We start from the raw sequence: 14,389 nt of genomic DNA on the forward strand, positions 1-14,389 counted from the left end.
GGGGGTGCTTGCAGCCGAAATTAGAACTGGAAATCCTAGCCACCGATGTGAAGAAGCTGGTCTCTGATATTTTCACTGCATTGTGGTTTTGCAGTCTTAATTATATTAAGATTTTCTGTTCCTCGCAAAGCTATATAAAACATTAATTGACTTTCATGTCAGGAAAGAATGATGTACATAATTTGTGTAAATGTGCATTTATTACAACACCGTTTTTAACAGGTAATTAGGTGCAATCATCAAATTTGCATGCTAGCGATAAAAGTACATTGAAGTGTTCAAGAATCTAGTGTAATTTTCTGCCATTAGCATTTATGATTTATTCCTAGTTATATTACCATGTCCCCAAAATCTATGTTCCTCCAGTGGGATTTTTAGCGCAGGAAGTAAAGCCGCCTTCCGCTGTGAACGCTAGTTGTGAAATCTCACTGTGTACTGAGCCAAATAGTAACTTACAATGCATGCGATTGCTTGTTAATTGGCCAATGCAGGTACTTTCTGGGAATTCCTGCTGCTCAATGAATTGCGAGACTTGTATAAAAACTGCTGCAGCAGAGAAGGAATGGCTTTGTCTTGCTTCTCAAAGGTGCATGGAGTTGATTCATCTATGTAGCAATTTAAGCCACCAAACTAGTAGTTACATACATATCAACGCAAATTTAAATAAATTAATTTCTTCTCAAAGCATAAACCCAACTGTTGGCAGGCATTGAGCAGAGATAAAGCACTTAATTGCAGGAAGGAAGAGGGGGGATGAACGGAGGCTGAACACGGGGGGGGGGGGAGGGGGGGTGGAGTCTGAACGCGGCAGCGGGCTGCTGATGACTGAGCCCATTCGGCCAGGGCTAGGGCCGGTGTGCTTCAGGCCCCTCCCACACAGCCTGCAGAGCGTCGGGCTGCGAGGAGCTACTGCACATGCGCGCACACTCTAGCGCGCATGTGCAGAGGTCCCGGCACTGTTTTCAGCGCCGGGGCCTGGCTCCGCACCCCTGCTGGCTGCGATACTACTAGCTCCGCCCCCCTCAGACTCCGATGCGCCACACTCTTGGAGGACCCGAGAATTCCAAAGTAGGATTTTGCCGCGTTATTTTTTGCAAACAACAGACTTAACTGACGGAGGTGTGCACCTTCGTTAGTTAAGTCTGTTGTTTGCAAAAAAAAGCGCGAAACATCCGAAACTTGGGCCCTACGTGTGCTCTTGCATACACAATAGATAATACACTGGAACGGAAAGGGAAGTTCTCGGGAGGAATTCAACTTGCGCTGGTTTCTAGGAAAAATGGACAGTGGAATTTGAACGATTGCCTGAAGGCCTGATCGAAATTGGGGCTCGGGGCCCGTTTGTATTAAACAGGCGAGCTGGAGATGCCAATCGGGCATTCCGAGACAACTCACCAGCCGGGCCTGACCAATTTTGGCCAGTTCTGATGCCAAGCCGACCCGTGGGCAGGGGAGGGGAATGGGCCCGAGCTGCCAGCACCCCGCAATGTTTTTGGGGGGAGCCAGAAGGAGGCAATTTCTTTTCCTCCTGGCTCGGGCTGTTTCTGCACGGCCTCCTTATGAAGCAATGGGTAGGCTGCTCAAGACCCAAAACAGCTTGCCGGACCAATTTCAGTCGTGGTCCTGCAACCAGCGTTAGGACTCAGATTTGCATATGCAAAGCAACTAACGCGCAATCAGCGCACTTCCGGGCACAGGAGGTCATGACCCCAAATTGATGCCTCTAACATTGATTTTATGCCTAAAAACAGGGCAGCAAATGTTGAACTTCTCCCCCCATGACTATCGCACATAACAGTGTTTTTTTGTCTTAACAGGACGGAGAAACCTGAGATTGATTATGGAGTACTTACCTCATGGAAGCTTGCGTGACTATTTACAGAAAAACAAAGATCGGATTGATCACAAGAAACTACTAGCTTATGCTTCTCAGATCTGCAAGGTAATCCATTGCCATGTCTGTATCTTGCAGTATACCCTCCAACAAATTATACCGTGTACACCTATTCTGTCTTGATTGGCATAGGGCAGAAATTACGAGGCCTGTACCTTCAGTTCACAGACAAGAGTGCAGGCATAGAATTGGGGCTATGATGTTGTAGACTAATCTCACACTTGGGTACCAGCCACAGAGCCTCTCAATTTCTGCCTTTGGTACCACCCAACTGGAAGAGCTTTTGAGAATTATTTGCTGATGATGCTTTCCCTTTTCACATTCTTCTATCTGTGCCAGCAAAGTAAGATGTATTCCAGTGCTTAGTAAGGCCACTCTTTTCATTGTGTCAGATCTCCTACAATCTTCAGGTTTTACAACCCAGAGTTAAGATGACCAAAAAAATAAATTGTTCGGTAATTATTATTAAAAATCAGTATTCTCCCCTGCAAGTTGGTTAACTTATTGAGAAGAAGTGTGCAGTGTTTTCTATGTGGGTGGTGGGAGGAAGAGAACGAGAAGACATGATGATGCATGATGTTTGCCTTGATTGTGGAAGAGAGTGTGCTGAACAGAATATATTGGGTTAGATTTTCGGCTTTTAAGATTTTGGGATGGTAATGGCGGGTGGTCCTGATACCACCTGGAAAAAGTTTACGCCTCCGTCCGCAAAATTGGGCAGCTGGGCCCTGAGTGTGGGGCAGAGCGCTAAGGGAGGCGTTGCACACCTTTTTTGGGGCACTGGGCCGGCTTAGCATGCGAAAATCCTGAGCTAAACAGCCGGCCTCAGAGCGCTCTAAGAGAACCTGAAGAGAAAAGAAAACCTGAAATAAGACCACCAAAAACATTCCCAAAAAATACCTCATGGCACCACTATATAAATCGCCAAAAAAAAACAATCACAACTACCTGAGGTCGACATTACTGACCTCTCTGCAGCCGCTACAGCTCAGACCACCCGTTTTCACAGACGGTCCCAGCACACGGCACTCTACGCAGCGCGATGGATCGGGCAGGACTCACAAGTTGATCCAGTGTAGCAACAGGGGCGTTGCGCACCGGCTCGCCTCTTCCGGGCCGTAATGCTCCGTGCCCCGCCGAAAACCCCGGTGGGGCGCTGGAAGCTGGCTACCTGCCCAGAAGAGCTCACCCCCACCATTGCTGCCGCTCTGGGGAGGAAACAGAGGTGGACAGGAATGGAAAATCCAGCCCATGGTATATAACTCTTAGCAGAAAGTGGTTTGCACTGCAGTCTCTCTTGCAAGTTGCAGTTCAGTGTCTGCAGTATAATGTTCTCAAAATGCAGGATCTTACCGGGATCATTGCCTGCTGGATCAGCACAGATCCCTCTGTACAGATAAGTGAAATCAGGTCGATTGATAATTTCTCACTGCTTGCTCTGCACACCAGTGCAGATTGTACTAGTTCAGCAGTCAAAGTCACTTGCTGTCACCATGCTCGACTGGCAGTTTTATTTCATGGCAAGAGTTCTAATTACTTGTCATGTAATAAAATCTGCAAATTACAATCCCAAATTTTGAGGGAAAAGTATAACCTGCAACCCGAAATAAATGCCACTGGTGCATGTTAGAAACATAGAAACATAGAAAATAGGTGCAGGAGTAGGCCATTCGGCCCTTCTAGCCTGCACCGCCATTCAATGAGTTCATGGCTGAACATTCAACTTCAGTATCCCATTCCTGCTTTCTCACCATATCCCTTGATCCCCCTAGTAGTAAGGACTACATCTAACTCCTTTTTGAATATATTTAGTGAATTGGCCTCAACAACTTTCTGTGGTAGAGAATTCCACAGGTTCACCACTCTCTGGGTGAAGAAGTTCCTCCGCATCTCGGTCCTAAATGACTTACCCCTTATCCTTAGACTGTGACCTCTGGTTCTGGACTTCCCCAACATTGGGAACATTCTTCCTGCATCTAACCTGTCTAACCCCGTCAGAATTTTAAATGTTTCTATGAGGTCCCCTCTCATTCTTCTGAACTCCAGTGAATACAAGCCCAGTTGATCCAGTCTTTCTTGATAGGTCAGTCCCGCCATCCCGGGAATCAGTCTGGTGAACCTTCGCTGCACTCCCTCAATAGCAAGAATGTCCTTCCTCAGGTTAGGAGACCAAAACTGTACACAATACTCCAGGTGTGGCCTCACCAATGCCCTGTACAACTGTAGCAACACCTCCTTGCCCCTGTACTCAAATCCCCTTGCTATGAAGGCCAACATGCCATTTGCTTTCTTAACCGCCTGCTGCACCTGCATGCCAACCTTCAATGACTGATTTACTACGACACCCAGGTCTCTTTGCACCTCCCCTTTTCCTAATCTGTCACCATTCAGATAATAGTCTGTCTCTCTGTTTTTACCACCAAAGTGGATAACCTCACATTTATCCACATTATACTTCATCTGCCATGCATTTGCCCACTCACCTAACCTATCCAAGTCGCTCTGCAGCCTCACAGCATCCTCCTCGCAGCTCACACTGCCACCCAACTTAGTGTCATTCGCAAATTTGGAGATACTACATTTAATCCCCTCATCTAAATCATTAATGTTCTAAGCATATTCACAGCCCAGCTACAAACATGTCATTTTCACGGTTGCAAGAAATCATCGCTGGTTTAACTGTAGCAGATACTGATTATGTCGGATCATTGCAGGGAATGGAGTATCTGGCAACTAAGCGATATATACACCGAGATCTAGCAACGCGAAACATTCTCGTAGAGAATGAGAACAGAGTGAAAATTGGCGATTTTGGTTTGACCAAAGTTTTACCGCAAGACAAGGAGTATTACAAGGTGAAAGAACCAGGGGAAAGCCCAATCTTTTGGTAAGCCCTATTCAAAATAAGCTATATATCTTATTTGTGCATTGAAGTAACTTTGTAGGGAGTAGGGTCAGGAATCTGCTGTTTTTTCTGTGAAGACATTTTTAGCAAGCCAGTGTACTGATAAATCAAAGAATGTTATTTTGCACAAAGCAATTTGAGTTATACAATAATTAAGGAATATGTAAAATACAACAAAGTGGGAATTCAGTGCTTGAAAATTGAATGATCAGATATGTTGAATTCAGTGAATTCAAATTAAGTGACTTCACGTTAAGACAGTTGCGAATGTAAAAATTCATCTTTCTTAGCATAGTGCAACTTTACGCAATTAATCCTCCTGACATCTTCCCTTGATCCAAGTTAGAAGTGATGTGGCCAGCAGATTTCTCAAAGTGAAGCAGAGTAGCAATCCTTGCATAAAGTAATGATGCTGAAGTAACAAACAGATTCAGTGAAATTTATTCAAACTTTCTTATGAAACTCATGATTATGCTTTTTTTCCTAAATTGTGCCATTTAACTAATGTAGAACACTAATACATCTTGCAGTCGGTGTCAGAACAGTTACTTTTGGTTACATTATTATGTATTTAATGAAATACAAGATACACAATACAAATCCTTACACCTCAGCATGTTTGTACACACAATATGATGATATGATGGTACACTTAGCATTGTTGATTTAACTTAATCGCAACCATTATAAACCCTGAGTGCTTGGAAAGCCATCTGATTTGATTGTGACACCTGACTGCTGGGAAGAAGTGTAACTTAATGGAAAACTCATCATTGGCAGCAAAAAATGAAATAATTGATAGTAGCCACAGAAAAGTAGTAGCAGTCACCCCACACAAATCTTCGCTAATAGCTGGAATCTGCATATCTCTCCACGGGAAGAGTTGAAAGATAATTCACCCCTAACTGCTCTTAAACACCCACTTACTGGTTGGTTAGGGAATCACATAGGCAACTGACTCCCAGGCATTTGCCCATCAGCAGAGGGATGGGATGCGATGCAAAATGAGAAAAATAAAAAGCACAAACTCATGGTAGGCATCACACCCATAATAGAAGTAGAAATCACAGATGGAGGCTTTGCACGGGCGGATGCCTCCTACCTGCAAAAAATCTACACTTTTACCTGGTGGTCCGGGAGGTTCATAGATTCGGGCTCCTGGGCCTCTCCGGTTACCCGCAGGTAGAAGCCCACATATCCCAGGGCGCAGGTGGTTCGCAAGTGCCCCTGAGATCACGTGGGCCGGCCCAACCAATTAAAGAAGAGAATCTCCATTCATACTTATGGGGAGTTCTGATTGTACCGAAAACCCATAAATATGAATGGGAATCTCACAAAAAAATATAGACACATGAAATAAATAAAACAAACATTCAATTTTTAAAATTAATTCAAATGCCATTTAATTAAATATTTTAAACAAAAATGTATTTTTTTGAATGTGTTAACGGGGCTAAAAATAAACTTTCCTTATTGGACAGGGTTTTTAATGCATAAATGAGTAATAACATTTTATTTTTCTCTTTTTTAAACTCTTACGAATTTCACGGGCATTCGCTGGGCAGAAGGTCTCTCCGCTCACGGCGGTCCTTTTCTTTCAGATGCATGCAATCTGTCGAAGATTTTTGACAGATCGCAAGTTCCGGGTTTCCGGTACATGTGCAACTTGTACGCACCTGTAGGGACCGCAAATTCAGCCCCATTGCCATTTCTTTGGCAGTTCTAAAAAAGTTCTTTTTCACCCACAAAGCAATAATTAAAGCCTGTGGGGGGAGCAAGACCTCTTGCCTGCAGCAACTGGTCCATTCAGTGACACAGCACATGCTCCAGAATGGTGCACCACAGAATGGTAGGACAGGGGTTCATAAGAACATAAGAATTAGGAGCAGGAGTAAGCCATTCGGCCCCTCGAGCCTGCTCCGCCATTCAATAAGATCATGGTTGATCATCCACACCAACTCCACTTTCCTGTACTAGCCCCATAGCCCTTGATTCCTTTAAGATTCAAAAATCTATCGATCAATGTCTTGAAAAAACTCAAAGGCTGAGCCTCCACAGCCCTTTAGGGCAGAAAATTCCAAAGATTCGCCACCCTCTGAGTGAAGTTTCTCCTCATCTCAATCCTTATCTCTGTTGTTGGGGGAAGTTGCAAATGGAAGTGAGGTGCTTCCAGACCAGGAGAAGGACAGCACCATTGCGCATCTTGTAGCTATCAAATGCATACCATTGGCAAACTTCTGGGAGAAGATTGCCTCAACCATTAAATGGTGCACAACACTTGGAGGACCGAAGAAAAAATAATTACTTAAATAGAAACATCATCACTCAGGATTTTGATGATAGAGGTTGAGCGTCCGAAATCCGGAGTTCCGGATTCAGAATTTTCCAGAATCCGGTCACAGGGCCGGTCTGTGGCCGGGTCATGTGGAAACTGGAAAATCTTCAAAATCCGGACCCCGCTCGGCGGGCCCCGACCAACTCCTGCTCGACCCCGCCCCCCCCCGCCTTTACCTCGGCCTGGGCATTTCCAGATTTGGGACATCAGAAAGACGTTCCAAAATCCACAAATACCCAAAATCCTCAGTCCCAAGGTTTCCGGATTTTGGATGCTCTACCTGTACCAGCAACACCTGTAGAATGAAGCGCATCATATGGCAGACTATATAAAATGTTAAGTTTACTCCTGTCCCACACCCCCATCTTTCTTTGATTTTCTCTCTATTTTGGTTGTTCGACACCTGGCAGTATTTGCCTCCCAAGGAGGCGGATAGGCTGTGCCCCCTCACAGCTCTGTCAGGGTTACTCCCGAGTTGAACACCTAAGGTTGTGGTTAGCCTCCATGGGGATTGTCCCTTCTCTCTATGAGGATTGTGCCTAATGGAGGTTGAGTGTCCAAAATCCAGAGTTCCGGAATCCGGACTCCAGACCGATTGGTGGCAAGGTTGTCCGGAATCCATAAAATGTTCCGGAATCCGGACCCGCCGAACCTGCCAACCTCAAGGTCCTGCCGCTGCCCGACCTCGAGCTTCGTCTCGCCGCTACTGCCCTTACCTCGAGGCCTCCTTGCTGGCCCGCCCGAACAACACCTCCGTGATGGGGCTGCCCAACCAGCTCCTCGGCAGTGGGGCCCGCCCGATCTGCTCCTCCGCGATGGGGCTGCCCGACCAGCTCCTCGGCAGCGGGGCTCGCCCGACCAGCTCCTCGGCGGTGGGGCCCACCCAGGCACTTCTCCGGCGGCGGAACCCACCCAAGCACCTAGCCGGCGACCGAACAGCTCCTCGATGAGCACCGCCTCCCCCCTTTCTGACGTTCAGAAATCCAGGTTCGGGTATTTCCGGATTTCGGATGTCAGAAACACGTTCCGAAGTCTGGAAAAGCATGAAAATTGGCTCGGTCTCGGTCCTGAGGTTGCCGGATTCGGGACACTCAACTGTAACACCATTGAGTTCAGTAAAGTTACCAGTACGAGCTCACATCCCACCACTTCTTTACACAGCATGTTGAAGCACCACTGCATGGAACCACATGGATCGATCTTGCGTTTGGGCGAGATAGCAGAACAGCTCAGGTTGTGATGATTGAATACGTTCTGTTTTTGTGAATATCTGAAACAGGTACGCACTGGAGTCCCTGATGGAGAACAAGTTCTCGGTGGCTTCAGACGTGTGGAGTTTTGGAGTGGTGCTATACGAGCTCTTCACATACAGCGAGAAGACCAAAAGCCCACCATCTGTGAGTCTCCATCTTCTTCAACCCAACTGAACTTTTTCTCTTCCTACTTTGTTAACTCTGCACTGCCAGTACTGCTTGTTATATGAAATATGGTTTGGAAATCATGAATATTACTATCTAAAGGATATTCACTGCAGGCTCTGAATATTTGTTACACAGGATATACAGCACAGAAACAGGCCATTCGGCCCAACCAGTCCATACCAGCGTTTATGCTCCACTCGAGTCTCTTCCCATCTTTCCTCATCGAAATCTGTATAAACAAGTAGAAACATTTGCTCTGTATCCACTCTATCAAAACCTTTCATAATTTTAAAGACCACTATAAAGTCACCTCTCAGCCTTCTTTGTTCAAGAGAAAGGAGACCCAGCTTGTTCATCCTTTCCTGATCGTTATACTCTCTCATTTCCGGTATCATCCTTGTAAATCTTCTCTGTACCCTCTCCAGTGCCTCAATATCCTTTTTATAAGATGGCGACCAGAACTGTTCACAGTACTCGAAGTGTGGTCTGAGTTGTTATAGTGCATTCTTAAATTTGTCTATTTAGTGTTTTTTGTTTGTTTTCCCAGTTTTTCTCATTTAAATGTTAACTGGTTTTCTGATATTTCTCTTCAATAAATTCTATTTAGTATCATTTTTTAATTGCATTTTCAGGAATTCATGCGCATGATTGGCAGTGATAAGCAAGGACAGATGATCGTCTTCCATTTGATCGAGCTTCTTAAAGCGTGTCGAAGGCTGCCGAGACCGGATGGGTGTCCTGACATGGTACTGTTCACAGGCAACTTGCTCTTTAACTTTGTGCTTGGCTTATGTAGATAGCTGTCTTTTCATTTGAAAAGGTAGTTTGCAAAAATGGGTTATGTGCAATTAGTTAGTGTTCTCTGAAGTAATTATGTACCAATTTAAAAACTAGCAAACAAGTGGTTATTCGTGCCATTTAAAGACTCCTATAATGTGAGGTGGTGTATTATAGAAGAAGACATTGACATTATAGAAATTCATAATGGTGTGACTTCTACAGCCTTATTGGGGTTTTACAGGGAGTCATCAACTTGTGTGCAGCAAGCGAAATAAAATAGCTTTTCTCCGCTATTGGGATGTGAAGAGCATAATGGGCATCCTGGCAGCACTAGTTAGTGAGGTGACGCACAGAGGCCAGGAGTGGCTGAACCAGATATATTTCAGATTGCTGTCTTTCCGTAGTGCTGTCCCAAATCGTTCAACTCATTTGAATTGCAGAAATGATAATTGCAGAGTATAATCTGTATTGTCTGTATTTTGAAAGCTGATATTTGTTAGCTGCTGTTATTTTTGGTGTGCTAATTGATTCTCTTCCCTTTTAATGTTTCAAATATTCTTCTTATTGGAAGCCAATATTGTCCTGTCGAGATTGCAGCAGTTACCAGGGCATACAGCTTAATTCATGCATGAACTTACATGGCAAAGGGAGGAGATTCTCATTGCATTCGTATGAACCAGTCCATCTAATGAGATACAAGTCTCCTCTCTGCCAGCTGTAAGAGTCACTATGAGAAATAAGTTTGGGCTGTATTAGCACTACATAGCATTTACATCACCCACAGAAAGAGGCCATTCGGCCCACATGGTCTATACCGGTGTTTCCTCCCACACTCACTTCTTCATCTAACCCTAACTGATCCTAGTGTGTATGAGCCAATACCACAATACTGCTCATAATTCCATATTCGTGGGTACAAACTGGGCAGTTTCGTTCAGGCTGGTGTAGGAAGTATAAAAAATAATATTCCCTACTGGTGCAGTCGAGAGCCATCTTCCCAGGCTGAGCTTATGATACAACTAGCTCACAATAAACCTAGCCTAGGATTGCATGATTTTTTCTGAGAGTGATGAAAGAGGGGAAAAATATTTTTTCCAGCACCTTGTTGAGCACGAGTTGTTTTTTTAAAAAACCTTTATATATTTAACCCTCAGCCATGCCTTTGTTACCTCTAGACTTGACTATTCCAACACACTCCTGGCTGGCTTCCCACGTTCTACCCTCTAAACTTGAGCTCATCCAAAACTCAGCTGTCTTTGTCCTAACTCGTACCAAGATCCATTCATCCATCGCCTCTGTGCTCGCTGACCTACATTGGCTCCCGGTTAAGCAATGCCTTGATTTTTTTAAATTCTCAACCTTTTTGTTAAATCCCTCCACGACCTTGCACCTCCCTATCTCTGTAATCTCCTCCAGCCTCACAACTCACTGCGATATCTGCACTCCTCTAATTCCGCCCTTTTGAGCACCCCTGATTTTAATCGCTCAACCATTGCCTAGGCCCAAAGCTCTGGAATTCCCTGCCGAAACCTCTCCGCCTCTTTCCTTGTTTGATGGTCCTTAAAACATAGCTCTTTGATCAAGCGTTTGGTTATCTGCCCTAATTTCTCCTTATGTGGCTCGATGTCAAAATTTTGTTTTAGAACACTCTTGTGAAGTGTCTTGGGACATTTTACTACATTAAAGGCACTATATAAATACAAGTTTAGTTTTTTAAACTACTTTTTGTAGCAATGTTATGGTGGTGACATGCAATGTTCTCAAACTTACTTTCTAATCTTCTTCATGCTTCTGTTTCCAACCTCAGATGTATTCTACAATGATGGATTGCTGGGACAATGGATCAACTCAGCGCCCAACCTTTAGGGAACTTGCGCAGAAAGTGGACTCGATGAGGGATTCTATGGGAGGATGAATGTGCAGGAATTTCAACCGAGTGCGCTTTTGTCCAAGCAGAACTGCTGCTTATGCAGTCTGTCGCTGGCCAGCACCGTCCACTCTTGGACACTGAACCCAATCGAGGGGACTGATCGCTATCCCACCATGTTCAGCCAGGTGGGATCACTTTGGACTTCTTTCAAAGCCACTGGGAAATGACAGTCCTTCCACAGTGAAGTCACAATTTATCAGGACAAACCGCTGTGCGAACACAAAGTAATGGAGTGGGTGTTATAAACCGTGCCATGATATGCCCACTTCAGGCATGGCAACAGAAGGATTTTGTATTGCAGCTCTTTATAATAGTAGGACTTGCCTCTACTGAGGTAACACTTCCTTTATAATGATACTAGGAGCTTTCCTTTCTAATGAACATCAAGTAGTCTTCAGTGGCGAATGCAAAACATTATGTTGTCTGTGCTATTTGCACAAGAACTGGCTAAAGAAAAAAATCTAATTTTGTATTTGCCCTTTGTCACCTAAAATTACTCTAACATTGGATTCGTTCAAAGAGTGGAGAATAGTTTCACTGTGCTAAATAGCATTTTCATTTACATTTGTCATAATTAGAATTTAATGCAATATTGACAGTAATATAAATGGGTGCCATTTAATCTATATATTAAAATTAACTTAACTCTATTAACTACTAAGGAAAAGGAACAGTATCTGGAGCTGAATAGTTTCGTGAATCAACTGTGCTGTGAATGCAAATACAGTGATGCATTAAACAATGACTTAGAAAATGTGCATTACTGTAGAATAATGTGCATGTTGGGTCGGTGATAAATTTCCTAAATGATTTGCCAGTGGTGTGCGGTTTTGGAAATTGCCACCACATAATGTCTTGAAGTGACCACATTCACCAAGATAAAATATTTACTATGTTGTTTGTGATCTGGGATGTACAGCAATGAATAGCAAATAGCCAACCTGCTCAGGCATATCTAGTATACTGTGATTATGTTGATATGTTTTTCACACTTGGATCAGCTGTGAAGGAGGATGATGTCGATTGGAGTCTGCTTAGGTAATTGTATGAACAAAAGCTCAGGGACATTTTTGTATTTTTTTTTACAATGAAGAAAAGCTGTTTAGTTCACAAATCAATTAATTTACATTAGTTTGAAAGGAGCTCATGCCAAACCATCTTTAAATTCAGTCTGTCAATCAGGCTCACCACCACCTTCTCATGGGCAAGCAGGGGAGGGCAGCAAATAGCCAGCCTTGCCAGTGACGCCCACATCCCGAGAATCAGTTTTAACCAGATCATGATTTATAGCCCTTACTCCTCGATGGGAAATCATTCTTCAGTAAGTCATGAGGTGCAACGTAAATATAAAGGGACCAGCATCATAACTTTATATTTTTCCGTTTGACTGTAGTAAGTTAGCCATTCCAGTTGGGATTAATTCTGTGTTAAGAAGTATGCAGTTGCATATATAGCTATATAGGTACATGCAAAGCAAGGAAACTTTGGCGATGCAATGTTAATTGCTACCTGTTTGCAATATAGCTTCCCATTCTCTCTCATTTGGTTTATTTTAATTTTCTACACTCTTATAAAAGTTCTTACAGCTGTACAGCACCTGAGACATTTGAACTGAATCATTTCAAAGTATGTGCCGTACTCTCAGCAAGTATCAATGATTCAGTGTTTCCATGCACAGAACATTAGCTGAAAATGCAGCCTTTTGGGACACTGTATATTCTGTACACAAACCATGCAAGAGTACCATTGCACTGCTATCAGCATTGATTAATACATACATTCAAATCTTTCATTTGTTAATGATTAGAGTTATGCAACTGATAACAATAGTGTAAGATGTGTGCTCATTTGCTTTTCCCATTGGGTTACAAGGCAAAGAATGCAGCACTTTAGTGGTTACATGGACTGTTTTTTGATGGGTAAGGTGTGGTATAAAGTATTGTGCTGAGATAAGTCTGGTATTGGTTGACTGTAGGGTAGTGGAACGCAAACACATAGTGCAGCATTTTCACGCCAGCACTGCATATTTAACAGAGCCACTTCCCTCTGTTACTTGTACTCCGTGGCTCTTCAGCTTTTGGGTTCTCGGCTCGGTCTGGAAAGACCACCTCTGGATTGGAGGGATGCAATCAACAAATGGTTATCACTGAACTGTTTTATCAGTAGCTCTGTTCCCAGCAGAATCTCTCCATCAAATATCATTTTCAACTATTAAGCAGTACTTACCAGTGCTAGTTATATGACCAGTGTTATCGCTAGGATTTCACTAAAAGGTACTGTGCTTATGGAATACTCGTACAATGTTCACTTGAACAGTGTAAAAGCCTGGGAGTGTTCTCATTGGCAGTGGTAGTTAAAGGAGCAATTTGAGGTGATGAATGAAGAGTACGGCACTAAACGTGTCTTGGTGCATTAAAGCATATTGGCTTAAGTACTACTTCTATATTGTATTACTACCAATATGCTAAATAAGCCAAGTGACAATACTAATCGGGTTCACACAGGTTACTAACGGAAAGTATTGCAGTATAGTCATAAATAATTAAAAATACATAGCCAGAGAGAAAAACAGTTCTAAGTTGCTATGGTTGCTCCTTGGGCTGCTGCAGATTGAAGCTTTGATCAGAGAAAACTAGGAGATAGCTCTTATAGGCTAAGTCAAAAATGAAGAGCTTCTATTCACTTTGTCTCTGATGCTCGTATATCCTCAGAAGCGACTTTTCTTGTTTGAAGAAACAGAAGCAGCTTAGATCCTTAACACACATGCGTTTTGACTTTATCTGTTCTGAAAAAAAAAAGTAAAATCTGCTCCTCAACTCCAGCGTCTACATTGATTTTGTTTTAAATGATACCTACTCAACAATGTTGAATGGACTGTGTGTACACTTTCATTTGTCTGCAAAGTTTCTCCAACTCGACTATCTAAAGTTCTTTGCTGTTGCTCTGAATAAGGAAAAATATTCTTTAATAAGCAGACATTTACAGCTTTCAGAACAGCTGCATCCATTAAAGCCATCATACCTTATTACCTGAACAATAGTATATTTAAAGCCCTGCTCAGTATCGAACTCTCAGTAAAGTTGCTATTTACGTTTTTGGTTAGGAGCATCAGCCGTCCCGTGCC

The 14,389-nt window shown here is 43.4% G+C and overlaps 1 protein-coding gene across 7 annotated transcripts in view; it reads left to right on the forward strand.

Moving 5' to 3' along the window:
- LOC139269514 (tyrosine-protein kinase JAK2-like) overlaps window positions 1–14,081 on the forward strand; it is a 375,442-nt gene extending 361,361 nt beyond the window's left edge. For all 7 annotated transcript variants that reach the window (XM_070888377.1, XM_070888376.1, XM_070888382.1 and 4 more), the window contains 5 exons: window positions 1,818–1,942; window positions 4,609–4,781; window positions 8,414–8,531; window positions 9,188–9,301; window positions 11,143–14,081. In XM_070888377.1, coding sequence (XP_070744478.1) covers window positions 1,818–1,942; window positions 4,609–4,781; window positions 8,414–8,531; window positions 9,188–9,301; window positions 11,143–11,250 — 638 coding nt within the window. In that variant the 3' untranslated portion in view covers window positions 11,251–14,081. The remainder of the gene's footprint in view (window positions 1–1,817; window positions 1,943–4,608; window positions 4,782–8,413; window positions 8,532–9,187; window positions 9,302–11,142) is intronic.
- Window positions 14,082–14,389: the final 308 nt, after the last annotated feature.

The sequence above is a fragment of the Pristiophorus japonicus genome, chromosome 1 (assembly GCF_044704955.1).
Source record: "Pristiophorus japonicus isolate sPriJap1 chromosome 1, sPriJap1.hap1, whole genome shotgun sequence".
In the NCBI taxonomy this organism is placed as follows: Eukaryota; Metazoa; Chordata; class Chondrichthyes; family Pristiophoridae; genus Pristiophorus; species Pristiophorus japonicus.